General features: G+C 43.2%; 2 protein-coding genes across 8 annotated transcripts; one reads left to right on the top strand and one right to left on the bottom strand.

Annotated features, from left to right (window-relative positions):
• The first annotated feature begins 900 nt into the window (after window positions 1-900).
• Window positions 901-18,425, top strand: eef1da (eukaryotic translation elongation factor 1 delta a (guanine nucleotide exchange protein)). 6 transcript variants are annotated; one of them, XM_083889339.1, is made up of 11 exons: window positions 940-1,028; window positions 2,826-2,847; window positions 5,279-5,950; window positions 7,096-7,231; window positions 7,945-8,016; window positions 8,782-8,838; window positions 16,016-16,097; window positions 16,184-16,278; window positions 17,207-17,407; window positions 17,524-17,718; window positions 18,282-18,424. In XM_083889339.1, exons 3-11 carry the CDS (start codon window positions 5,367-5,369, stop codon window positions 18,318-18,320), a joined length of 1,461 nt encoding a protein of 486 aa, XP_083745465.1. In that variant the 5' UTR covers window positions 940-1,028; window positions 2,826-2,847; window positions 5,279-5,366; the 3' UTR covers window positions 18,321-18,424. The 6 variants fall into 6 exon arrangements, with proteins under 6 accessions (XP_083745468.1, XP_083745465.1, XP_083745467.1 ...); XM_083889342.1 differs by lacking the exon at window positions 5,279-5,950 and having other exon boundaries at window positions 901-1,028; window positions 18,282-18,404; XM_083889341.1 differs by lacking the exon at window positions 7,945-8,016 and having other exon boundaries at window positions 941-1,028; window positions 18,282-18,414.
• Window positions 18,328-27,196, bottom strand: LOC310927093 (E3 ubiquitin/ISG15 ligase TRIM25-like). 2 transcript variants are annotated; one of them, XM_083889338.1, is made up of 7 exons: window positions 26,558-27,196; window positions 23,789-23,875; window positions 23,444-23,677; window positions 21,204-21,363; window positions 21,068-21,118; window positions 20,919-20,978; window positions 18,328-18,989 (listed from the first exon to the last, which is right to left on the bottom strand). In XM_083889338.1, exons 1-7 carry the CDS (start codon window positions 27,149-27,151, stop codon window positions 18,463-18,465), a joined length of 1,713 nt encoding a protein of 570 aa, XP_083745464.1. In that variant the 5' UTR covers window positions 27,152-27,196; the 3' UTR covers window positions 18,328-18,462. The 2 variants fall into 2 exon arrangements, with proteins under 2 accessions (XP_083745464.1, XP_083745463.1); XM_083889337.1 differs by having other exon boundaries at window positions 23,444-23,875.

Here is a 27,196-nt window from a genome sequence, read left to right as displayed (position 1 = left end):
TGAACTGAGCTGCTGGTAGCGTTTGGTTCTGGCCAAAGGCTCATTACATTTTGGAGCAGATTCGATAAAAGGGATGGATACAGTGATATTTATCACCTCTTTTAAGATTGTGAGATACTGCATTTATTATTACTATTATTAGTAGTATTAGTATTATTATGATAATGATTAATATTGTTTTTTGGTTTTGCTGTTGTGAATCAACAGATGATTTTTTTTTTTTTTTTATCAGAGATGAGTAGCTCAAATAGAGCAGGTAGCCCATAGTCATCTATATTACCTGCCATTTAATTTACAGCTTGTTACGTTCTGTATGCAAGTGAGTAAAATGTCACACTGACTCTACAGAACATAATCAAAAGATGCAAATACACACAGAAATATAAGTCATCATGTTTCACGGCACAATCTGTACTCTCAACAAAAGGTTTAAAAAAATAAAACACTGTGCTTCTCTGCTGACAGAAGCACAGAGCTGTGTAAATTGTTACTCTGCTTTAGCAAGTGTAAAATAAATATAACCGTGGATAATAGCAGTGTTTAATATAACATAACATAACATAACATAACATAACATAACATAACATAACATAACATAACATAACATAACATAACATACAGGATTTACATTGGAGGACTAAGAGCTTCGAACTTTAGGGGGCAGCATTACACATCTTAGTATACAACCTGCCGCAAATTATTAGAAGAAGTCTTTGCTCAAGATGGATTATACCAATTCAACGTTCAACGTTAACTACAGCAAAACACGGATTCACGTTTTATCTGAAGAATATATAGGCGGACATTTGTTTTCTTTTTGTTGTTAAGATTAGTTATGTATTATTAGTTGTTATAAAAATGCGACAATCCTCGCTAAAGTATTTAAGAAAGAAGCATCTCTCCCCCCTCTGTCACCGGACAATACAGGCTCCCCGGTAATGCCAGCTCTCTTCTACCGTCGGATTACGAGCGAGGCACTACGCCAAAGAACGGTCACCGAGGCATAAAACGTCGAATAAAGCCCAGAAGTAAGTACACCTAAGTTGTAGTTTTAAGACATGACACAGCATCAAGTGTAACTGTTTGTAAAACCCACAAGCTGTTCGGAATTTGTCATTTATAAGCGCCACGTGGTAAACTTCGAGTCTAACTTCTAGTTGAAGGGCGGCTGTCAAAATAACTTCATGTCACTTAAACTACTGTGTGCGTGTGTAATGCATCACGACTTTCTCCCTACTCTTTAAACTTTATTTATTCCCTGTTATGACATTGGTGTTGCAGATGAATTGCCTCCTTATTGTACTTATTGTAATTGTTGTGAAGTGCATATTCTTCTCTGCATCTCTGTGATATAAATGCAATTCCCAAAGACTGGGTCTGGACCCACAGATAGGTCGCAAGGAATTTTCTGCGGGTCCCCAAAGAAACAACACATTTCCCAACCTTTTAATTAAGATTTGTTTGAAACTGAATATGATTGGTTAAATTTACCAAACATTTTTGGGAATAATGTGTTTACTATTTTTCAAAATGATATCCAACACATAAATCTAGGGCTGCAATGATTAGTCTACGACTCGATGTAATCGATTACGTCGACTACATAAATTCGTCGATGATCAAATTTAAGCGTCAACGCGACATGTTATTGTAAATCACACACCGGCCGCTTCATGCTCAGTTGTTACTGCAGTGTAAATAAACACGACCAAACGCGCACTCGAGCTATCCAGAACTAGCTACAGGAAGTGCTGGGGGCAGTGTTGCTCGCTGTTTACATCCCGCAAGGTAGCAGAGAAGAAGAACACAGGAATTATGGCGTAAACAGGCGAAGAGTCTCGTAAACTCCGACCAGTAGTTTCCAAAGTTTGGGAACATTTCACTGAAAATAAACCAGCGAAACACGTTAAATGCTCGTTTCACGGTAGCACTATGGCGATTCACGAACACATTAAACTCCGACACCCCGGAGCCGCTGTATCATCACGTACCACAGAGAAGTGAGTTCACAAATTACGTTGTAACCTCGTAGATATTTTTAAATCACATGCTCATTTATTAATTAACCACCAGACAGCGATGCAAGTACATAATACGTTTGTGTCGTACGTCTATCAGTTGGAAAATCATGGAAGAAGCTAGCTTAGCGAGCGCTAAATTAATTGAAACGAGTTGAATTACAGGCAAAGCTGCTTTGACATACTTTTACAACCACGGGGATCACCGGTGACACCGCGGCGCATGTGTATTTTAAATTACCGTTACTTCGTGCAATTTGAATCATCTGCCCCTGAAAGTATATAAATATATCTATTATTATGGTGCTAAATGGGTTAATTTCAACCCCTGTCAATACTAGCGTTTATAATGAATTATCAACCTCTTTCACTTATCAACTGTGTGATTTGGAGCATATTCATTCGATATTTAAGCTGTAAGAAATCTGTGATCATTTGTTTCAGGTGTTTACCTGTGATAAATGTTGTGTTATTAAAGCACACATGTGAGTCCACTGTATGTAGGTTAAACAGACGTCCCATATAGATTTTAAAGAAGATAATCGTGATTAGTCGACTAATCGAAACAATAATCAATAGATTAGTCGACACCAAAAATAATCGTTAGTTGCAGCCCCACATAAATCTGCGTTTGTTGTGATTTTCATTGCAATCAGGGTCATGTTTTTCTCTTCAAAATGTAGGTCCTCAAATAGAACATTTGGGAAATGCTGAAATAAACTGTAGTACTATTTTTCTTTCCCATATTGGACTGCAAGTAATCCTTTTCCTTTACTGTGTGGTCTCTGATTGTCTGTTGGACATTAGCTTGCCATTCCTTTAACCTCAGGTGAGTGTTCATGGTGATGCTTTTCAGCTACAACATGCACTGATTTATTGCAGTTTTTGGTTTAATGGCAGGAGAGATGCTTCGTGCTGAAAGTAATACATGACACATTTGCAGTAAATCATACCCTCATGAACATGAATGGTTAAATAGGTGGCATTTGCTTCTAGTTAAGAGGGTTTAAATCAACTTTTTAAAACGCTGAAAGATGGGTACATTTTAGGCAAATTTTTAGTTTTGAAAATCAAAGTAAAATAATTATTTAACAGTAAATTTACATTCAATTTGTAAGTGACAAAACAATTAATAAATACATACATTTCTTGTTGCAACTTGCTTGGCCTAGTAGTAACCTTTTCATATGAAAACACTACAGTTGTGCACTAACACAAACTATATCCTCTCATGACCATGAGATTGAATTAAATCCTTTTAATTAATCAGGTAGGTAGTTTTAGCTGGTTAAACCTACTAAAGTGGCAGCTGAGGTTTTCCTGCTTGGCCAGTGCATTGTGAGTAGTGCTTTTTGTGGGTTTTTTTATTGTGAAATTTATTTTAATGTTTTGCACTAGATGTTTTAGCCTGCTTGTTTGAAGATGTATCTTTCATAAAACAATACATTTCAGTACAGTTTTTTTTTTTTTTTTTTTTTTTTTTTTTACCCATGAAATATTTTAAATTAATACAATATTCCACTCTACAATAGGTAGTGTACATAGGCATTCCGCATGCCAAAACAATGGTGAGCCAGACATTCTCACACAAAATTCAGTCAGAGTTGTCGGAAAAGATTCAGTCAGAGTTGTCGGAAGAGATGCTTTTTGTCCTGTTACACACTAGAGCGATTCCTGTGCTGTGCAGGCTGGATCATTTCTCTCTTAGTAAAACTTGTTGACATACACTTAAGAGCGTACTTTTCATTGTTTTCATTGTTTATTTTAGAATAATCGATTAAAATCGATTACGTCGACTACAAAAATCACACACTGGCCACTTCATGCTCATCTGTAACTGCAGTGCAAACAAGCATGACCAAACGCATTCACTCAAACTATCCAGAACTAGCTACAGGAAGTGCTGGGGGCAGTATTGCTCGCTGTTTGCATCCCGCAAGGAAGCAGATAAGAACGCACAAATTACGGTGGAACGAATGGATGGCTCAAAAACTCTGATCTTAAGTTTCCAAAGTTTGGGAACATTTCACTGAAAATAAACCAGCGAAACATGTTAAATGCAATCTCTGTGAAATTCAACTCTCATTCCGTGGTAGCACTACAGTGGTCCACGTACACCTTAAATGCCGACACCCCGGAGCCACTGTATCATCACATACTGAAGAGAGGTGACGTTGATACCTGGTAGATATTTTTAAATGGTTAATTTATTAATTAACCATCAGTCTATGATCCAAGTACATAATGCGTTTGTGTCGTACGTCTATCATTCGGAAAATCCTGGAAGAAGCTTGCTTAGCGAACACTAGTTCACTTGTGTTAATGTGTACTTTGCGGCAGTAATCGGTAGTACAGGCGAAGCTGCTTTTGACATACGTAATTTCAGCCCCTGTCGATACTACCGTTTATGATGAATTGTAAACCTCATTCACTTATCAACAGTGTGATTTGGAACATATTCATTTGATATTTAAGCTGTGTGAAATCTGTGATAATTTCATAATAAGTTTCAGGTATTTAATTGTGATAAATGTGTTATTAAAGCACACGCGAGACCACTGTATGTAGGTGAAACACAAGTCCAAAATATATAATCGTAATTAATCGAAAAAATTATTGATTAGTTGGCAACAAAAAGAATCGTTAGTTGCAGCCCCAATACCGTGAATATTGAGGAAACAATCATTAACCTGATGTTGTCCCGTATGTTCAACATTAGATTTTGCCTTGTTTGTTTTGGCTGTGCTTTTTGAAAGTCCAACGTGAGATTGATCAATGAACAGTTGCACCCTCTCTGGGCATTAATCTACATCATGAAAGTAGAGCTGAAACGATTAATCGATGAATTGATTATTAGTCGATTACTAAATTAATCGCCAACTATTTTGATAATCGATTAATCGGTTTGAAGCTTTTTTCATGATTAAAACAATTTCTGATTATTTCAGCTTCTTAAATGTGAATATTTTCTTTGCTCCACATAACAAAGAAATCATTAAAACTGATGACAGATTAATCGATTACGAAAATAATCGTTAGTTGCAGCTCTACATGAAAGTATTTATTTAAACAGTCCTTTCTGCGTTCTTTGGTTGATTTGTACAAACTGCAGGTTAAACTTGCTCTATTATTTTTCCGTTTTTTTTGTGTGTTGGGGAGATTTTGATCAATCCCTCTGTTCTTTCAAGACAGCATGGACATCACATATTGACCGTGTGTTTTGAGGGATATTTTCTTCTAAATTTACACTCCACTAACAGCTTCAGGTTCCAGCTGTCACTCTTCTTCCCTCTCTATAAACCTGGTTTGTACGTGAGTAGAGAAGACCTCCCTTTTAACTAAAAAAAAATGGATCAATCTTCACCAAACCGTCAGCAAAGAGGAGCTCCTCAGCGTGCCGTGCCTGCCGGTGCCTTCAGACAGGGTAATGCTCCCACTTTGGAGAGAGGCATCATCAGTGGAGACAACATCCAGTTTGGGAGGATGCGGCGTAGTACACGGTCAGAAAGCTCTGGTGCTGAGGAAGAGTGGCTGAGCTCCTCCATGGAGGCGAACAACTCCTATGGCCAAAGCCCAAGTCACCAGGCCGTGCAGGTTGAGGGAGTCTGGTATAACCGCAGCTCCTACGAGCAGGCAGAGGGCATCTACCAACGTCGACTCGCTTCCAATAACAGCAGACCGCTGTCTTCCTCTCCACGGAGTCCAAACACCAGAGGCTCTTTGACCTTCCACTCTAGACGCACTAACACTCAGTCGCAGGATCACGGCCACCCTGTCACCACTGTGAAGGCCTCCGGTATCCCTCACCGCCAGTCCAGTAGAGGCCGCAATCGCACCTCCTCTGAGACCGAGCAGGGGAGAAAAGGCAGCAGGGGGCCTTTCCTGAGGAAGAGAGGCTTCTCTGAGACGGAAAACAGGCCCAGATGGGACAAGTATGACACTTTTCACACAAGGAATTTGGACTTGATGTTTGTTTTCAGTTTATAATCAATGATGATTTTTTCATTTGTTGTCTGTCTGCATTTCTGTTGGTCTGTTTCAGTTGTGCTTACTTGTGTATTGTGTATAATTTTGTAGTTCTGGTTTTTGGAAATGTGTTGGGTTTTTCTTTAACCCGAAGCCCTCGTCAGTCCATTGACGAGCTAATGTTAGGGGCTCCAGCAAAAGTTGACCCACATTCATAGACTGTATGCAAAAATAGATGTAGGTGTCTTGTTTGAAAAGTGGAGCCTGGGAAACTTGAATGGAAGTATATGGGAAAATAAATGTAGGAAAGAAGACGAAGCATGGCACGAAAGAGTGGACATTGGCATGATTGACGGCTTGTATCGCCTGGTTGCTTGAGATGTCCGTCAGCTGTTATGGCTCCAGGCAAACCGGGGGCTTCATAACAGGAGTGTGTTTTGCAACTGAAGGACAATCTCTATTTTTATATATCGTCTATGCCCAAGCCAACTTTCACTGCTGTTTCCTGCAATATTATTGAGCTGCTGGATGTCTGCCTTATCTCAACAATTACCATGTTCAATTCATTTATTTTTAGTTTTTTTAAATGGCTGTTTGGTGTTTTAGCGTCTCAACCTAATCTAATAATGGCATTCCCGTTGTATCAATGTTGCTTTTGTATTTATGTGTAATTTACCAGTGCGTGTTTCAACAGTCAGGCAGGCCTGTGGTTTCACAGAGGGCTTTGTCTTGTGGGCAGTGAGCATTGTTTTGTTCTTTAGTCCAGGCTTTGCAGACTTGGCAACTCTGTTTCATTGACTGATAAAGGTGTAGACGCCAAGCAAACCTCAGCAAAATTAGCGGTGGAAAGTGATACAGATGGGTGTGTCAGCTTGCTGGTTGTGTGTGATATAAGAAATTGTATTATAACTTATCTCTCTTTTCCATCCATGTTTTTAATCTGTGATGATGCATGATGTTTTGTTTCCAATTAATTAAATTGCTGTTGCTTATTTTCTGTCACTGCAACTCCAACACCTGCAAATTACTGTTAATTGAGAGAAGAACTGTCAACATAGTGGTGTTTTTGCAGAGGCTTAATTCATCCATAACTCTTCAATTGCCTTCTCAGTACCAACATGAGTGGACTGCAGTGCCTTGCCACAGAGAACATCTGGTTCGACAAACACCGCTACGATGAGGCAGAAAAGCGCTTCTACGAGGGAGTCAATGGCCCCTCCATACCACAGCAGCAACAGCAACAGCAGGTACAACAACACTGGAGTCCAAAATGTGTTAAATTTACGTTTTATTTGCAGCACCAGTGCAAAACCTTTTTAAATGTGTATTCTCAGAACTGGTAAAATTTCTGGATCTTATTTTCCTACTTCCTACTTCTGGCCAAAACCACTTCGGCTCATGCTGCTCAGCGGCTGCACAGGGTCCTGTCACTCACAGGCCTGTTGGTTTCAGCAGTAGTTGCGTAATCGTCACCTGTCACGGCACTCGGCGGCTCACAGCAGCTATTTCCATGACAAGTCAAGAAGACACTTGCTGTAGAGGAGACTCGGCCAACTGAGAGGGGTCAGGTGGTCTGGCAGCTGATAGAGTAGTAAACAGAAAGTAGCTTCAGTAACGATTGTAGGTTTCCGGTCTCCTTATGCTGAAATAGGACAATGACCCATGCCCCATGAGAGGTGGACTTTAGGTCATCATGTTCTCTCATGTCAGCTGCCAAAATTTGTTTAACCTTAATATTGCAACATCAGACACAACTTGATAACCCAGAGCTTTTTAATGACTCATCGAGGTGCTTTAATTCACAGGCTATTTTTCTCAAAAACGCCTTTAAAATCATCAATCCATGAAAAACAGCCACATCTTATTGATTGTGTGTGGGCTGTCCTGCTTGTCTGTTCTGCACACGGCTTTGTGTTTTTCCCCTCATTGCTCCTACTGCTTCACCCACACATGCCTGTAGGACAAAGATGCTAATGCCATCCTGCAGGACATTGCTAATTCCCGAAAGACAATCCAGCAGTCCCTTGACCGAGTGAGTACTATATTATGAATGAGCTGCAGACCACAGACAATATACAGATGGGTGTCTCTGTATATTGATTGGACTGTACATGGCGATGTGTGTGCACCAGCTCTACAATAATTAAGGGAAACGTGATTAGAGCAGAAAAGACTTGTGAAAAAATAAGCCTTAATTGACAAAAAAGCCTCAAGCATGCACTTGATAAAAGGAGATTATATGCTTGCTACATTCAGTTACTTCATACTTCACGCTTTACCTTGGCTTGTTAACGAACATGATATTCGCTGAACCTTTAATTTCTAATCCGTTTGTGTTTACATGAGTGTCTCTTTTTTTCACTTGAATGCAGTGTGTAAGAATCAGTGACCTCTAATAGTGAAGCAGCATATCCTCTCCCTTTTCTCCCAAAAAAGTGGTGGCTTTTGCATACTAAATGATCCAAACTCTCTTACAGTACGTTCCTTTTTTTGCTTTCATTGATACTTTTATTTTTTTTAAAGGGTGGTCGGAGTAGGAAAATAAGACCACCAGTGTTTGTTTTGTTTTTTTTACCATTTCCATGAAAAGCCTAAATAGTGACTTGAGGCATTGTGCTGCAGAGCTGCTGGTTCATGTTTCCTGTTTTGGCACTACTTGTGTTTTGTTGTTGTTTGACTGCATTGAATATTAAAGTACATAAATATGTCACTGAAGACTCTGATCCATGTATAAGTCCTGCCTTTCCGACAACCACTACTTGTCTTTTTCCTCCTTACCTGTAACATTGTATATCAGGTGAAAACGGCCCTGCATCAGGCCAAAGGGCGCCAGCAGAAGAGGCAGCACAGAAATGTAAGTCCTCCACATTCAGTTTGGCTGAATGCTGAATGAATGCTGCAAGGCTGAGGCGGACAGCCGAGTGTGCTGTCTGTGCCCACTGCTGCCTGCACCACCATCATGATTTCACCCATCAGCCTGCATCTTGTTTAATAGCTAATGACTGTTATTTTGCTAAATATTATTAAATTTATTTGTTGTGGTTGTCATGGTAAAAGTCATTTTTATTCACAGTAATTCATGAAACTACTGTAATGTCTGCCAGTGCTTGGCTCAAAGACTGGACACAGGGACCTCACACTGTTCAGACAAAACAGCTACCTATCAAATCCTAAAGCTCAGCAGTTAAATGAGTTCAAGGTAGCTTATTATTCCAACCCGACCAGATCAAGTTTTGTCTTTCATATATTCTTTAAGCGCTAAAAATGAAGGAAACTGAATTTCTGTCAGGTTCTCGAAGACATTTCTTGCTCATCCAAAAGACTTCCTCAGTTTATATGTTTGGGTGGACTGAAGAACTGAAGAAGCCTCAACAGAATGCAGTTGCCTTCGTTTTGAAGCACTTGAAGACTACCATGACGAACTACATGATTGAGAACCAATTGTATAGTTAAGTTTGCCTGCTTTCAGTCTTGGGGCAGAAGCTACAAATTTATTTATTTTGTTTTTTTGGGAATTTCTGTCATTTTATTCATGGTATGGATGAAGTCGTTCCTAATTGAATGTTTGTGTACAAATATGTGCATGCTGACCAGGGCTGCAACTAATGTGACATGGATTAATCTGTAAATTCATCAAATGATTCCCTACCAATAATATCATTGTTATATGGAGCAAGAAACCAGAAACTATTCACATTTAAGCAGCATTTATTAATTATAAAACACGTTTGAACAGGTAATATAATTAACAAAATAATTGGCAGTTATTTATTAATGAATAGTTGCAGCCCTAATACTGACATTGATAAATGGAAATTGGATTTTTTTTTTTTTTTTTTTAATCCATCTGCATTGTGATGTTTTTTTTCTTAAATCTTTTGTTGTTTTTTGACCTTGCATGGCCTTTTTTTTTTTTTTTTTTTGTCAAACCCCACAAATTGTGACTTTTTGTGGCTTGCTGCTTCAACCCAGACTTTGATTGGATCTGAAATGCACCTGCTACACGACATTTCAGTTTCACCCCCGGTCTGCTGTGTGATGCATGGCTGTTCTATTTCATCCTTACTGACCGCCAGAGGCGGTGCTTTAGCACTGAATGTATCCATCTTGCGCATGCGCAGGTCGAGTGTTTATACCAACAAAGTCACCCATGACCCCTGATGACGCCGGCTAGCCTATATCTTCCGGTGACATCAGAGGATCTGTTCCTTTTCATCTTCTCGCGTTGCAGGTAGACGCATGTCAGCGAACTCTAGCTGAATTACAGCGTTCATTGCCGCTTCGTCGCTGGTAGCCTTGCGACAATCTGTCGGAGCTGCGAGCTGCTCGCCCTCCAAGGGCTGCGACGAGCGGAGACGGAAGGTTCGTCCCGGTTCGCCGCGGACACTCCGAAAAAAGAAGTTTGGATCAGCCAACGCTACTACTGGCTGAGTATACTGAGATCTACTTTGTTAATATAATCGGTGACGGCGTTGTACGCTCCCGACATTTTCTGTTGTCACGGGCGCTAGCGGTTTAGCATCGCCTGCTTGAGCTAGCGTCTGTATAACCGGTACACAGTACCCGCTTTGTGCTAAACGCCTGTTGGTGAAGGCAGTGTGTTCGCTCCCTCTCCCATCACAGGTGTATACACTACCCGAAGAGAAAGAGCAGTAACAGCAGCATATCGAGCTGCGTCTGCTCGGTGGTGACAGTCCGTATTCGGCGCAGCAAGCTGACCTTTGCTGGTGAAGGCAGTGTTCCCGCTCCCTCTCCCAGCATAGGCGGACGCCGTTGGCCTCATAGTTAGTGTGAAGAACCACTAACCCTACCTACATTCGGCCGTGCGACACCTGTTGGTGAAGGCAGTGTTCTCGCTCCCTCTCCCATCACAGGTGTATACACTACCCGAAGAGAAAGAGCAGTAACAGCAGCATATCGAGCTGCGTCTGCTCGGTGGTGACAGTCCGTATTCGGCGCAGCAAGCTGACCTTTGCTGGTGAAGGCAGTGTTCCCGCTCCCTCTCCCAGCATAGGCGGACGCCGTTGGCCCCATAGTTAGTGTGAAGAACCACTAACCCTACCTACATTCGGCCGTGCGACACCTGTTGGTGAAGGCAGTGTTCTCGCTCCCTCTCCCAGCATCTGTTGCTTCTCCCACTCTACAACCGCCGACTGTCACCATGCTTGGGGACCACTCCTGTGTGACCTGTATGGCCTCCCTGCAGCCGGAGGACGGTCATGATAGGTGCCCTCCGTGCCTTGGCCTCGGACACCTGAGGGAGGGGCTGTCGGAGGATCCGTGCATGAACTGCAGCTTCATGCCCAGGGCAGTGCGGGTTGCCAGACTGGCTGAGGTTGAACACCTGCTGGGTCATGCTCCGGAACCGGACCAGCTGACCCCAGCCCAGCGACTGCCACCAGCACAGCCTAACCGACCTAAGCGTCGGGCTGCAGAGGCTGTGGGCGCCTCCTCTGGGAAGAGGGCTAAGGAGTCTAGACTGGCCTCCAAGGTGGACCAGTTGACAGAGGAGTTAAACCAGATGAAGACCCTCTTCCTAGCCATCCAGTCTGGGACCAGTGCAGCGGACGCGGATGTTCCCGCTCCCCACACAATGTTCGAACCAGATGAGGACGTGCTCTCTGTGGCAGCTTCAGCCACCGAGTTCACAGACTATGGGGCAGACCTGGTTCCCCAGGATGCTGCCTCTCATGCCTCTGGGGGGAGCTCCTGTTCCTCAGCTCGCAGTCGCGGTGCTGGGTCAGGGGATGACTCCATGGGTGCCATCATTCGCATGGCCCTTGCCCGCCTGCAGGTGGATATCCCGCAGGCTCAACCGGCTCCCGCCAGTGCCTTTTTCAGGCGTGAACCAGCCCCTACCACCTTTACTGTGCCTCCGTCGGATGAATACCTGAGGGAGCTGCATGCATGCTGGAGAGATACCAGAGCGCACTCCCATGCAACAGCCGATGCCCGGGCCCTGGCAGCCATGCAGGACGCAGCCAAGTTCGGCTTGGCCCACATGCCTGCGGTCGAGCCAGCTATAGCGGCTCTCATCGTTTCACCCGATGAGGCTCTGAGACCGGACGCCAGATGCCCACGTCCCCAGTGTCGGGCTACAGATGACCTGCTCTCTAGGGCCTACGAAGCAGCAGCACGCATGGGACGCATTAGCAATTCCCTGTCCCATCTGATGCTGGCTCTCTCAGCATCCCTCCAGGAGGCTACGCTGGACTCTTCCATCCACAGCCTTAGCGATGCTTCTCTACAGGCGTTTGCCCTGGTGTCCAGAGAGCTGGGGCGCCTAATGTCCACACTAGTTCAGGCTCGCCGCCATGTGTGGCTGGCACAGTCACCTCTCACTGAGGCGTGCCGGAGAACCCTCCGCAGCATCCCGGTGGAACCTGGTGAGGTCTTTGGGTCAGCTGCCGTACAGGCGCTCGAGCGTACAGTTCAGGCCAGGCAGACTCGACAGCAGCTCTCTGGGCTTCGCAGAAGTATGCCTCCTCCAGACAGGCCTAGGGTCTCTCCAGCTCCCCCCAGGCGCCACTCCCATCCACAGGCTCTACCCAGTGGCTACCCCAGGTCTCGGCGACCGGTTCAACAGCCAGCTCAACGAGGGCCTCAGGCATTTCGAGCCCCTGAACGATTGCCCCCTAGATATCCTCAGACCTTCGACGCTGCCCGTCGTCCCCCCAGGGCCCCTAGAGGCCGGGGGACCAGGCGCTGAGAGTCTGGGGCCGGTCGTCGGCAGTTTTTTCCAGCAGCAGCTCAGCTACTGGGCTGCTTCCACCTCGGACCCCTGGGTGATTTCTACCCTAACCTACGGGTACAAACTTCAGTTCCGACGCCGGCCCCCAAACCATGGCCGGGTCAAGATGACAATCATAGGCGACCCGGCAAAAGCCCGTGCCCTCAAACAGGAGTTGTCCGCCCTCCTGAACAAGGGTGCCATCGAACCAGTAGACCCCCTGTCATCGGGGGGTTTCTACTCGACCTACTTTCTAGTGGAGAAGAAAGATGGTGGACTCCGCCCTGTCCTCGACCTAAGGGGACTCAACAGGTTTCTGAAGGTCCTGAGGTTCCATATGCTCAGTACCGCAGAGGTTCTGCGTACTGTGGCCAGAGGGGAATGGTTTACCTCAATAGACCTGAAGGATGCATACTTTCATGTCCCCATAGCACCACATCACAGGCAATTCCTGCGGTTTGCTTTTCAGGGTTGCCATTATCAGTTCAAGGTGCTCCCGTTCGGCCTCTCCCTTTCGCCACGGGTGTTCACCAGATGTGTGGCAGCAGCCCTCTCAGCCCTGCAGTCGCAGGGCATGAAGATCCTGCCATATCTGGACGACTGGCTGGTCTGTGCACCATCCCGGTCTCAGGTGACCAGAGACACGGCGACTCTCCTCTCACATGTGGCCCAGCTCGGGCTCAGAGTGAACTTCACGAAGAGCTGCCTGGTTCCCTCACAGAGAACACTTTTCCTGGGGATGACCCTGGATGCCGTTGCCATGAGGGCCTATCCATCACCTCGGCGTGTAGACGATGTCCTCCGCCTCCTTCTCCTCTTTCAGAAGGGCCGCTGCTTGCGCTACGTCCAATATATGCGCCTCTTAGGCATGCTGACCGCTGCTGCCACTGTGGTTCCCCTAGGGTTGCTGTCACTACGCCCCCTTCAGAGGTGGCTGAACAGTTTCCATTTAGACGCCAAGCGACACCGACACAGGATACTCAGGCCATCACGGCGCTTTCTCATCGCTCTGGCCCCATGGAGGGAAAGATCATTTCTCCTCCAGGGCATGCCCATGGGCTCCATCGCATCCCGTCGAGAGACTGTCACAACAGATGCCTCCCTCACAGGGTGGGGCGCTGTGTGGCAGAACAGGACAGCTCGCGGCCTGTGGAACGCACAGGACCGCTTGGAACATATCAATGTCCTGGAGCTACGGGCAGTGCACATGGCGCTGCAGTTTTTTCTCCCATTCCTAGGAGGGAGGCATGTGCTGGTGCGGTCAGACAACGTCTCAACCGTCTCCCACATAAACCACCAGGGAGGAACCAGGTCCGCACGGTTGCTGCAGGTGTCCCAGGACCTCCTGTCGTGGGCGGCCCCCCGCCTAGCCAGCGTAAGGGCAATGTATCTGCCGGGGGAACTGAACTGGGCCGCAGACTCCCTGTCACGCCGCAAGCCTCCACCAGGGGAGTGGCGGCTTCACCCAGAGGTGGTGCTCAATATATGGGACGCGTTCGGCAGGGCAGAGGTGGATCTCTTTGCCACGGAAGAGTCGACCCACTGCCCCCTCTGGTTCTCACTGACGGAGGAAACCAGCCCTCTGGGTCAGGACGCTCTCGGCCACGATTGGCCAGAGAGTCTACTCTATGCTTTTCCACCAGTGCCTCTGATCCTTCAAATTTTGCAGAGGGTCCTCCAGCAGGGCCACAGGCTGCTACTGGTGGCCCCCTTCTGGCCAGGGAGGGCATGGTTTCCTCTGCTGCACAGGCTCTGCCACGGCTCACCGTGGCGTCTCCCCGACAGGTTGGATCTCCTGTCTCAGCTCGGGGGCCAGGTCTGGCATCCCGAACCTCATCGCCTCCAGCTCTGGGTTTGGCCACTGCAGGGCCCGACCCGCTGCTGGCAGAGTGTCCAGAAACCGTCCAACACACCATACTAAATGCGAGGGCGCCTTCTACCCGAGCACAGTACGAGAATAGGTGGAAACTGTTTTCTGCCTGGTGTTCAGACAGGGGTGAAGACCCTGTGCACTGTCCAATTACAAGAATTCTCGAGTTCCTACAGTCACTCCTGGACAGCGGACGGTCCCCTGCTACTCTGAGGGTCTACGTGGCGGCCATTTCCTCTAGACACACTCAAATCGGTGACAACACCGTGGGGTGCCACAGACTTGTGTCCCTCTTCCTAAAGGGAGCCCTGAGATTACAACCTCCAAGGGCAAAGAGAATCCCAGCCTGGGATCTGCCCCTGGTGCTGGATGCCCTGTGCCTGCCCCCCTTTGAGCCCCTGGCGCAGGCGGACTTGAAGTGGGTGTCTACTAAGACTGCCTTTCTCCTTGCTATCACTTCAGCAAAGCGTGTCGGGGAGCTACATGCTCTCTCTGTGAGCGACTTGTGTCTGAGGTGGAACCCAGATGGCTCAGGGGTCACTCTGTGGCCGAATACGGCTTTTCTTCCTAAGGTTCTGTCAGCGTCAAACCTTAACCGACCTATTCACCTGGCGCAGTTTATTCCCCCAGCAGGGGAGGAAAGGTCAGGACTTCTGTGTCCTGTCAGGGCCTTAAGAATCTATATAGATCTGACCACAGGCATAAGAAGTTCAGAACAGCTGTTCCTCTGTTACGGAGGCCCTAAGAAAGGCCATGCTCTTTCCAAACAGCGACTCTCGCATTGGATCGTGGATGTCATCACCCGGGCGTATAAAAACAGCGGTCGCCCCCTGCCAGCTGGGGTGAGGTGCCACTCTACGAGGGCCGTTGTTACATCATGGGCGGCGCTGCGCGGCGTGCCCCTGGGAGACATCTGTGATGCGGCATCGTGGGCATCACCAACTACCTTCTCCAGATTCTATCGGGTGAATGTGGCCACCCCCCACCCACTGGGTGTGGCCCTGCTGCCCGCCTCTAACGTTCCCTCCCACTGAGGTACGTACTGGCATTCCTCGTGACTCTGTTGTTATGGTCATCCAGTGCTAAAGCACCGCCTCTGGCGGTCAGTAAGGATGAAATAGAACGAAAGTTACGTATGTAACTACGGTTCTATGAATCCTGGATGACCGCCAGAGCGTTCTGTCACTCAGAATCCTCGTGGTTTCGCGAGAAGATTCTACAGGAACAGATCCTCTGATGTCACCGGAAGATATAGGCTAGCCGGCGTCATCAGGGGTCATGGGTGACTTTGTTGGTATAAACACTCGACCTGCGCATGCGCAAGATGGATACATTCAGTGCTAAAGCACCGCCTCTGGCGGTCATCCAGGATTCATAGAACCGTAGTTACATACGTAACTTTCGATTTAATTTGTCTTCATCTTTCCTCAGTCATCCTCGAATGCAGGAGGAGACCAGGAGCTCGTTTCACGCATGAAGAGCCTGGAGCTGGAAAACCAAACTCTGCACAAAGGTTTGTTTTTGTTTGTTTCCACACCTTTGCTCACTTGTCATGGTTTAATAGTAACTCGGAGTTAACTTTGTTGTTTTGCTCGTCAGTGGTGGAGGGAATGAGAGCAGCCCTGCTGAAGCTGGAGTCCAGAGTAGCTGTGCTGGAAAAACCCTCTGCACCAGCAGCTGTTCCCTGTGTTAAGGTAGATAACCAAGAGTTAGTGTTTTTTTTTCCTTCTTGTTTGCATAAAGCACACTCTGTGTAGGCAGTTTATTGCTATGCACTATAGTAGTCTAATAAGGCAGTTGTATGATGATTCAACTAAGTTGGTACAATTCAGCCAACTAACTTTCAAACTATCAAAAATTGGGGGCAAGTTTAAGGGCTGTATCTCCCTCAATATTGAGATTTTCCGAGACCACCCTTGGGAGCAAGGGCTACCCAGAATGCATTGCGTGTTTTGACATAACAAAGATGACACCGAAAGCAGCGTAACTAGTACGCCACAAATTAAGTATTTTCTTTGTTAATAGAGATATAAAAATTATGAAAACCATTGTTTTATCTTAGTTTAGGCCCATATTATGGATTACTGACGTCATTGTTGCGTAACATTTATTTTTATTTTACGATCTTTTGTCAATGGCCGGCCGGTGCGGACAATCGATCGTTTACTTTTCAATAAGCCGTGGTGTGTGGTAACTGTCAGCTGAATATGTCTGTGGTTGTGGTATTTGTATGAGTATCATCTTATAACTAACTGACAACCTAATAACTGGACTGACAAACGGAGTGAATAAATAATCGTAACGTAAATGTGTTCTTCTTTTTTGGAGTTGACTGGATGCAGCTTTCGCGTTATTGTACCCCCCACAGTCTGAAGACGTATCTGCATTTCAGGGGTGTCCCATTTCTCAGTGACAAAATAACCCTCAACACTTGGTTTTGAGGACCAGTTAAGATTAAGGGTTGAGCTTGATGGTTAAGATGGGAATTGGCCCTAACAGCCTACATGTTATGGGAGGTTTAAAACAAAACATAAAAGAAAGTTGAGTCTAAATATTCTGAAAACCTGACTCAGGCCACGATTCTGAACACTCACATGTTTTTCTTGTTCTATTCTTTCACAGGCTGCACTGGTCGAGGCCGCACCAGTCATAGAGGTGAAAGTGGAAAATTGTGACGACGATGACATTGACTTGTTCGGCAGTGATGAAGACGACGAGGAGGCAGAGCGCCTGAAGCAAGAGCGCCTGGAAGCCTATGCTGCAAAGAAGTCCAAGAAACCTACCATCATCGCCAAGTCCTCCATCCTGTTGGATGTTAAACCTGTACGTATCAGAGGAAACCTCTCAAACTACATCAGTGCGAACCTGAGCTCTGTGATTCTTTCAATTCAACTTGACTTGCTGTGAAACATGTGAACATCTGTTTTGTTTCGTCTCAGTGGGACGACGAGACGGACATGGCAAAGCTGGAGGAGTTTGTGCGCTCGGTGCAGATGGACGGGCTCCTGTGGGGATCGTCCAAACTGGTGCCAGTGGGCTACGGCATCAAGAAGCTGCAGATCAACTGTGTGGTCGAGGACGACAAAGTCGGCACAGACATCCTGGAGGAGGAGATCACCAAGTTTGAGGACTTTGTAAGTAACGGTCACTTTTTTTTATGTGTCTCTAAATTGTCACTCCCTAATCAGACAAGTAGATTTTTGGGGGGGATATGGGTGGATTTTAAGTGGAAAATTAGTTTACAGGTTAGTCATTTTGGAGGTCAGACTGGCTATTGCCTTCACGCTGATTAAATTGGTGCTTTCATCTGTTGGGAAGGAAGATCTTTCAGTTCAGTTTTTAATTAAAACGTACCATAGATACGAGACATAAAGTTCATACATATTATGAAAGATAATCATACCAGTGTTTCCACATGTATTCCTGGTAATAACAGCACTAAACCTGGGGATGCTAGACAAAAAATAAAAATGACAAAATGTACAGAATAAGCCACTTGCGCTGCTGCATCAAGGTCTTTTGAGCAATATACATAGACGGTGATTATAAGCAAATGAATTCATTTATAATCGAATTATGAACACAAGTCATATGTGTGACATTAAAGCCTTTATTGATTTTTAAATGAGTTTAATACAATAAATCACAATAGCATAATTTCACGTGTACATGTTCACTTGGTTTCTCTCCTCTGCAGGTCCAGAGTGTAGATGTAGCTGCCTTCAACAAGATCTAAGCTCCACAGTTCTGCTGCTCCTCGCTTCCAGGTTTATTAAATCAAAGCTTTGAGCACAAACATCTTTCAGTTTCATTATTCTGTGTGAAATGTATTTATTATTTATAGGGTTATGTCGACTGTAAAATGCTTTTGACCAGGTTTAATTAGAACACAGCTTCAAACTTGAACCTAATCCAACCCAAAACCCCGGGTATAAAGGCTGTGTGAATGTAGTCTTGACCTTATGAAGTAAAACCATGGTGTCAGAGACACCATAGAAAGTTAAAGTCCCACCCCTGAAGTCCAGGTACACTCCTACCCTGCTGTAGCTGGGAGCTGGGATGGCCACACTCTCCTTGTTGTGTTGAAATGAAGAGAGGGAATAGGAACAGTCCAGGCTCCAGGATTTGGAGTTGTGCCCCAGTTTGCTGTCGCTGCCTCCTCCACTTCTGCTGATGTTTTTGTAGCAGACGCCAACGGAAGCCCCTCCATTTCCGGTCCACTCCACCTCCCAGTAACAGCGTCCGGCCATGCCGGCTCTGCACAGCACCTGGGCCCAGCTGGTGAAGCGGTCCGGGTGGTCGGGGTAGGGCTGTGGGTCTGAACGCGTGGTCACTCCCCTCAGGCCGTCGGAGAAGCATAAATAAGGATTGGCTGTGTTTGGATCAAAGGTTATATCGTTGTGATCTGAAAAGAGATCAACATTTCAAAAAGTCGGATAATTACAGTTGTCCAGACTATTATTTATGTAATTTAAAATAAATGTCTGTTTTTGATATTCATACAATACTTTTGCATCATAAATAGTATTATTAAGTATACGGTGGTGTGCAATATTGTGAAGAGTTGTTTCATGTCCCACTTTTTGTTCGCTGGCCCCCTCTTGACCACAATAGGTACACATTGGCCCCCAGGTCGTTTGAGTTTGAGACCCCTGCTCTACAGAAAAGCACAGCTCAATCTTTTGCCCACAATAAATTGTTATCGTTCCGTAGCTTAACCTTTTATGATTCCTGAATTTAAATATTCATACAAATGGTCAGAACACATTTAAGCATTTTGGCAGACGCTTGATAGTACCAGTTGATTGATAGAGGTGAAAGTGCCGACCATCTGTGGTTTCACAGCACAGGTTAGGAGGCCTGTTAGCTGGGTGTTGCAGTAGTCAAGGTGGGAGATGACCAGAGCCTGTACTAGGAGCTGGGTAGCCTGTTGAGTTGGGTATGGTCTGGTGTTTCTTATATTGAATAGTGCAAAGCGGCATCATGACACCTGTTTCTTGCTGTCTTGGAAGGAGCCAGAGATGGGGAGTCGATTTTAATGCAGATGATATGATGTATCGTTGGCTTGGCTGGGAAGACCAGCAGTTCAGTTTTAGAGAGGTTTAGCTGGAGGTGATGGGCTTTCACCCATGCAGATGTCGGAGAGACAATCTGAGATTTGTGCAGAGACCGTGTGGTTGTCTGGGGGGAATGACGGATACAGCTGGGTATCATCAGCATAGCAGTGATATTGGAAGCCATGTGAGCGGATGATCTGGCCCCTCAGGTGTTTCAAATCAGGTACCGCCCCAGCAGATTTTAGCTAACAAAGAAGCAGAAGGCTACACTAACAGACACTCATCAAGGAGCTTTCCTGTAGCTTCCTAGCTCTAAATTACTCAAAGGGCCACTTCACTCAAAAACTATACAGTTTGCTCATTTCCAGAGATAAATGTCTCATCCTCACAACAACAGAGACTTAATTTAAAAGCCTTACACTACCCCACACCTACTTGCTGCATTTCCATCAAGTTTTGAGTAAAAGTAAAAATCTAATAAATCAAAACTGGTCAAATTTAATCTGACTAATACATTGGTTCTCAAAATGGGGCCCGCAGAAACATTTCTGGCGGCCCGCAATGAATTACAGTTGATAATTTTATTCCAGGAGGTACTAAGCTTGTTAAATGTTTATTGGACATTACTGGATACAGACCAATAAGTGTAAACAAAAATACTGGGTATTTACCTGGTTTCTATATGGTGAATTTTAGTGTATTATTGGGTTATAAGCTGGTAATCGGTTAGCTACATCCCCCAATTACTAGCTATTTACCCAGTTAATAAATGGTAACAGAAATATTACTTGGTTATATATAAATATTATGTGTTACTTGGTATTAACCTGTAATTAGATGGTAAGAACAATGGCCAAAATACTGGGTAATTACCCAGTAAATTATAAAGCGTTATTATATTAATGCTTAAATTACATTATATTATGGCTTATATTACGCTAAACTGTAGAACTGCAATCTGGTCATTAAAATTATTACAAATGGGATTTCTTTCTGGTTTTTTTCCTTGTTTTTTTTCTTTGGTGGCCCTCAGTCCAATGTTGGGTTCCTAAATTGGCCCTCAGGTATCAAAACTTTGAGAACCCCTGGACTAATAGAATGTGAATTAAACAAACAGCAACATCATAATGATTTTAAATGTATTCTTCATTTGACCAAGTGGGGGAAAACAATGGGTGAAACCACCCTTTAACAATTGAAAACATTTTTTCCAAAACGTTTTGTTTTGTTCTGTGTACTGTGCACTACATAGTATTCAGTGAAATGATTGCACTCACACTGTAGGAAGTCACTTCTAGTCTTTGGTTCAGTGTTGTATGGTATGTCCACACTTTTTACTGTTGAATATAAGAACATTTAAATAGGAGCAAAATTATTTCTTAACTGAATTATAGCATACACACACAACCCTTTCTATAGCACATACCTTTGGTCTTTTCAGAGGAGCTATGATTGCTGCTCTCCTTCAACGAAATCACTAAAATGGAGGGAAAAATGATTGAAAATAGATTTACTTTTTTATTATATTAACCAAAAACAAATCTGGTAGAATTGACATGTACCTTTTTCGGAGATTCTGTTGAATTCTTTTTCGAATATTTCATCCACACTGTCCTTCACATCAGCCAGGCCGTCCCTCATGGTTTTGTACATTAAATATGGAAGTGTATCCACACTGGGCATCTCCACCGTCTTTGTAGGGAAATGCAAAGACTTGCACTTCTGCAGGAACAATGACCATGTTGAATGGTGTTTTAGAACATACATTAGTAATTCATGTTGAGTATATTAGTGTTTAGCTTTAACTTCCTGAACTTTAAAGTATTTAAAAGACAAAAACCACACTGAGCTAAGTTAACAGTGAAGATGCGGCTCTCTGAAGTCTTCATGAACAAACAAGCTAATGAGATAAAAACTGTGTTAGGGCTGCAACTAATCGATTATCTAAGTAATTGGCCATAAACCAAAATCCATTCGGTTTAAATGATTTATTTGCTATATGGAGCAAAGAAACCAGAAAATATTCACATTTTAGGAGCTGAAAAATCAGGAAATCATTTGTTTAAGAGCTCATAAGACACCACAAACGGGATACACAGGCGATCACACATGGCACACTAACAATATACATGTAGTGTAGTTCTGCATAAATTAGATGCAATATTCTGTTCCTGAACAACAATGCATTTTTCTATAAATCTGGCTCAGACATAGATCTATATATCCTTTACCAAAATAAAGCAGGGTTCTTTCCCGTGGCCCGTTTAAAGCCATTGTCCTGGGTGCAGTGGAGCACAAAATGAAATGAATCCTCAACAATATACAGATCACATAACGCACACAGACACGCCTGCTCTTCAGGGCTGAGTTTCACAGATGTATGTTTGTAGATCATTTTGTTGTTTGACTTCGTTCAGTAGACTCTTTGTTGCACAGCAGACATTTTGACTGTAGAAAAACCACAGGCGTAAATAATCTAATTAATGACGGCGCCAGTCGTCAGTTTGAGGAGACGTTGCGGGTCACACTGTGCTGAGCTCACATGAACCCGGTTATGATGAATGTGATCACTAACACCAATTTTTTTTTTTTTTTTTTTAATTAAAGGTGCATTATATAATAAATCTAAAGCAACTGGCCATAAGATAATGTCACAGAGACTCAGGAATAATGTTCGTATAATAATAAACTCACCAACAACAACAGTACAGCCACAATATTTGCATTAAAAATAATATTTTGCAGACTGCAAATCATGTTTATATTTTAAAATCATGTTTTGGCACAATACTAAGAGTTGTACTGATATTGCCTAGCAAGTTTTTCAACAATACCATGAATAAATGCTATAGGGTGCCCCCTGATGGTCAAGGGGGCCCTAAGCAACTTGGTCTGCTGATGCCTCTTCCCTTTTAATCGGACATAAGCATCTGTACAAAGTAGTGTAAACATTGATATCTGATGATGTGCTGTAAACCAGTTGTACTGTACAATGTTTGACATTTTTTTAAATTTAAGGTCCAAATTCACTCTGTTAATACGACATTATTATCAACTTTGAGATGTAATAAAAGCATACTTTTCTACGCCCAGAGAGAACTACTGCCAAATTGAAACACCGATCATAAAAAACTGTGTTGTTTCAGGAGGATAACCTCTTAATAAAGTTCTTTTAATTCATATAAATGATAAAGTTGAATACATTTCTATTTCCTGTTAAAACATGCCAATTTGGCTTTAAACTCAAAATGACCTGGAAGCCAGTGAACTTCTGGTCACGAGGAGGCCGGTCAGTTGAAAAAAAATAAACTGTGTGATTAGAAATTAAAACTTATATATCTTGATAATCCATCATGATGTTGCATTTATGATATTTCACACCATTTCAGAGTGAAACTGTTTTGATATATAGTTCACAACAAAAAAATCCAACATTCATGATGCAAAATGAATCTGTAAATAAGAGAAATATAATGGAATCAAAATAACACAGACAATTGTAATTAAATGTTGAATGCATTATCATCATTATAAATATGTTGTTCACTGTTGGTCAATTTGGGCCAGTTTATTATTATCATTTTAAAATAAGTGTGAGTTTGAGTGCCCTGCTGTAAAGGGTTAGTCCAAAATAAATGATTTTATATCCCATCACTGATGGTTTAGATGAAAGTCTTTCAAATGAGGCCTGATTTAAAAGAGTTCCTTCTGAAGCATCTTCAGATTTCAATGTCAAACGTCCTGGTCGTATTAAAGAATTATAATCCAGGCCTTTTGCCCAGATGAGACTTTGCTTTCATACCTGGAGGAAGTGGATGTGATCGTCATTGTGACACAGCTTCTCCAGCTCTGCCTCAGTCCTCCTCAGCTCCACTATCTCCCTCTGCACCTTCTCCAGCCGCTCCTCAGTCTGATTGACAGCCGCTCTCTCCTGGACTCGGATCAGCTCTTTCACCTCGCTGCTCTTTTTCTCTAAGGAGCGGATGAGCCTGGAGAAAATCCTCTCGCTCTCCTCCACTGCCGCCTCTGTGGCGTGCTGGGAAAGATAAACTTTTATCATCACACGTGTCCCACTTTGAATTCCACTCAGTCCACGTCTGCGGACTCTTGTATCGGAGGCTCTTGTATTGGAAGTGCGTGTGCTCACCTTAATGTATCTGATTATATATCTCAGCTCCTTCTCCGTTTCCTTCAATTTCAGCACAGACTTCAAAGACGACTCTTGGAGTTTTTTCTGTGAGGAGGCAAGAAATGACTGTGACACAGGTGAGTTCCTGAGGCTGCTCTGTTCTATTTAGTCTTTCACAGTTCACTTTCAGGATGGAAACTTTGGACTTTCAAAAGAAAAACATTCAGAATTCAACCTTCGGCCTGTGAATAAAACAACCAGGACCAATTTCACATGCAATTCAACATTTTAAATTGACTGAATCCTTTTCATTAAGATCGTCTTTTATCTTAGCTGCCAGACATGCTTGTAAATATCCCAAAAATAATTGTAATATAATATTTTTAAGACACTTTTCTCAATCCAGATAAAGTATTTCACAAATTCACAATTAAAGCATACAAGTGTCACATGATTATCATATTTAAGAGACAAAAACAGTAAATAGGAAATAGGTCTTATGTGTTTATATTTTATTTGTTTTATGTACTTCTGATGTACTTTGTTTCAGCTGTTGTTTTTAAAGTACTTTATAAATTAAATTTGATTGGATTAGTAAGAGAAAGTTTACATTTAAATAATATGATAATAATCAGATAAAGTGACTAAAAAGGTGTTTTGTAACACTTAAGGTACACAAAAACTAAATCATTAGTAAATGGTTAACTGATTCTGAGCAAACTATTAGTTAAATATTAAACATTCACTTATTGATTGACAATATTAGCTTAATAAAATAATAATGAAAATCACCAGCTATTAGTGATATTAACTATATTAGTTCATTACCTAATGTTTACTTGATGATTTGTTTACTTTGTTTGTACCTTATTGTAAAGATATATAGGCGTGAGTCAAAGCTGTAGCATAAGCAGCAAACAGGTGGAAGGTTGATAGAATAATAATAATAATGTTAATCCATATAAATAAATCTGGTCTTGTTTGCCGATTTCTTTATCTACGCGGCCACAGTGGACACAGTAGTAGTGAATGTAGTAAAACAAATAAACATTTGTTCCGTACAACTTTAAAAACCTTGTGTATCTCAGGATGTTAAAGGTGCCATATGTAAGAATGTGGCCAAAAACAGTTACTACATTCAAGTTCAAAATACCGAGGTGTTTTAGGTTTCGTTTGCCGACGTAACTGGCAACCCGTTGTTGCTCGGTAGCTGAGACTCTACTGACTGCAATGATTGGTAGACGGCGGTAGGTGGCGCCACATGCCAAAACATGATTTCAAAACATAAACATGACTTGCAGTCTGCAAAATATTTGTTTTAATGCAAATATTTTGTCTGTACTGTTGTTGTTGGTGAGTTCAGTTTGTTATATGAACATTATTCCTGAGTCTCTGTGACATATTAGGAGGATTTTATGGCCAGTTGCTTTAGATTTGTTACATAATGCACCTTTAAACAAGTTATTTAAAAACTAATGTACAGAAATATGATTTTCCCCAGGTACAGAAAGGAGGAAGAACTTAGATCTCACACATTTACTTTATATATAAGAAGGTCTGATTAAATAATTAGTCTTCTCCCTACTCCATTTTGGACATTTTATTTTTTGTCACTTCCTTTTTGGTGTTTGTTTGTTTAACATAATTTGGAGCACATTTTTCAAAGTACATTATGTTCACGATTCAAAATAAAGCCACAGTTTGTGCCTACAGCTCATAACCAGGTTAAACCTGAATACAAATGCTGTAGATGAACATCTTCGAGAACTGATGCAGTTGCTTTTACATCCATGTTTACACTGAAAACACAAACTGCTGACAGCTAATTCAACATGCATCACGTGTCACTGTAATGTTACCAATTTGACATAATGCAACATTATAGCTCACGTGTGTCACCAGTTATTTAGCCATAACTCAGTAACGCATGCCAATTTAAAACCTTAATTTTTGTTTAAGCACACGCTTAAAGAGCGTGCATAAGTTAGCAGGAGGTTTGATATTCGCTGGATATTCGTTTTCGAAAGACATTTTCTCAATCAAGAAAATAGATATTTTCTCATTCTGATTGCTGTAGTAATTGCTAATGGTAGACAGCTACTTACTACAGGTAAAGATTTGTTGATATCTGCCAGTATTGTGAAACAGTATGAAATCATAAATTTAAAATATTCTCCAAAAATCAACAAAAATATATTTTCTCATTCTAATTGCTGTAGTAGTTGCCAATGGTGGACAGGTACTTACTACAGGTAAGTTTTGTTGATATCTGCCATTATTGTGAAACAGTATGAAATTAAATATTTAAAATATTCTCCAAAAATCAACAAATATACATTTTCCCATTCTGATTGCTGTAGTAGTTGCCAATGGTAGACGGCTACTTACTACAGGAAAAGTGCTGTTAAACAATATCAACAAGACTTCACCTGTAGTAAGAAGCCGTCTACCATTGGCAACAACTGCAGCAATCAGAATGGGAAAATGTATATTTGTTGATTTTTGGAGAATATTTAAAATATTTAATTTCATACTGTTTCACAATAATGGCACATGTCAACAAACCATCACCTATAGTAAGTAGCTGTCTACCATTGGTAACTACTACAGCAATCAGAATGAGAAAATGTCTTTCGAAAACGAATATCAAACCTCCTGCTAACGTATGCACGCTGACATAAGCGTGTATTATAAGTTAATTTAATCTTAGTTGAAAGTGAAGTTTGGGATGAATAAACAGGAGAATTGTGGTGAAGTTGAAACACACACACACACACACACACACACCTGTTGTGTTGTTCTCTCGTGCGCAGCAGAGACTGCGTCATGGCCCTTGTGTCTCTCTCGGACACACTGAGAGCAAACACTGTGCTGGTCCGTGCGACAGAACAGCCTCATGACTTTGTCATGCTGCGGACACAGCTTCTCCCTCAGCCGATCCGAGGCCGGGATCAGTTTGTGAGTCTTGCCACGAAAGCGATCTTCGTGGACTCTCAGGTGAGACACGCAGAAAGACTCCAAACACACCAGGCACGACTTCACCGCTCTGCTCTTCCTCCCTTTGCAAACGCTGCACTTCACGTCGTCCTCCTCGGGTTTGGCCGCGTGCTGAGCTGCAACATGAGCCGATTCACTCTGCTGAAACTTTTCCACCACTTCGCCCAGAACTGTGTTTCTACTGAGCAGAGGTCGCGGGTTAAACACCTGCCTGCACTGAGGGCAGCTGTACTGGCTCTTCTGCTTGGCTGTGTTCCAGTAATCCTCGATGCAGTCCAAACAGTAACTGTGTCCGCAGGGAATCGTCACCGGGTCTTTCAAAATCTCCAAGCAAACCGAACAACAAAACTGGTCTTGTTCAACAGAAATAGTTGCCGCTGCCATTTCTGTCGCACGAGAGAGACTGCAGGATACAAAGATGGGCGTGGC

This window comes from Microchirus variegatus, assembly GCF_963457635.1.
Source record: "Microchirus variegatus genome assembly, chromosome: 5".
Taxonomy (NCBI): domain Eukaryota; kingdom Metazoa; phylum Chordata; class Actinopteri; order Pleuronectiformes; family Soleidae; genus Microchirus; species Microchirus variegatus.
Note: the sequence above shows the minus strand (reverse complement) of the source record. Positions and strands in the feature narration are given on the sequence as shown.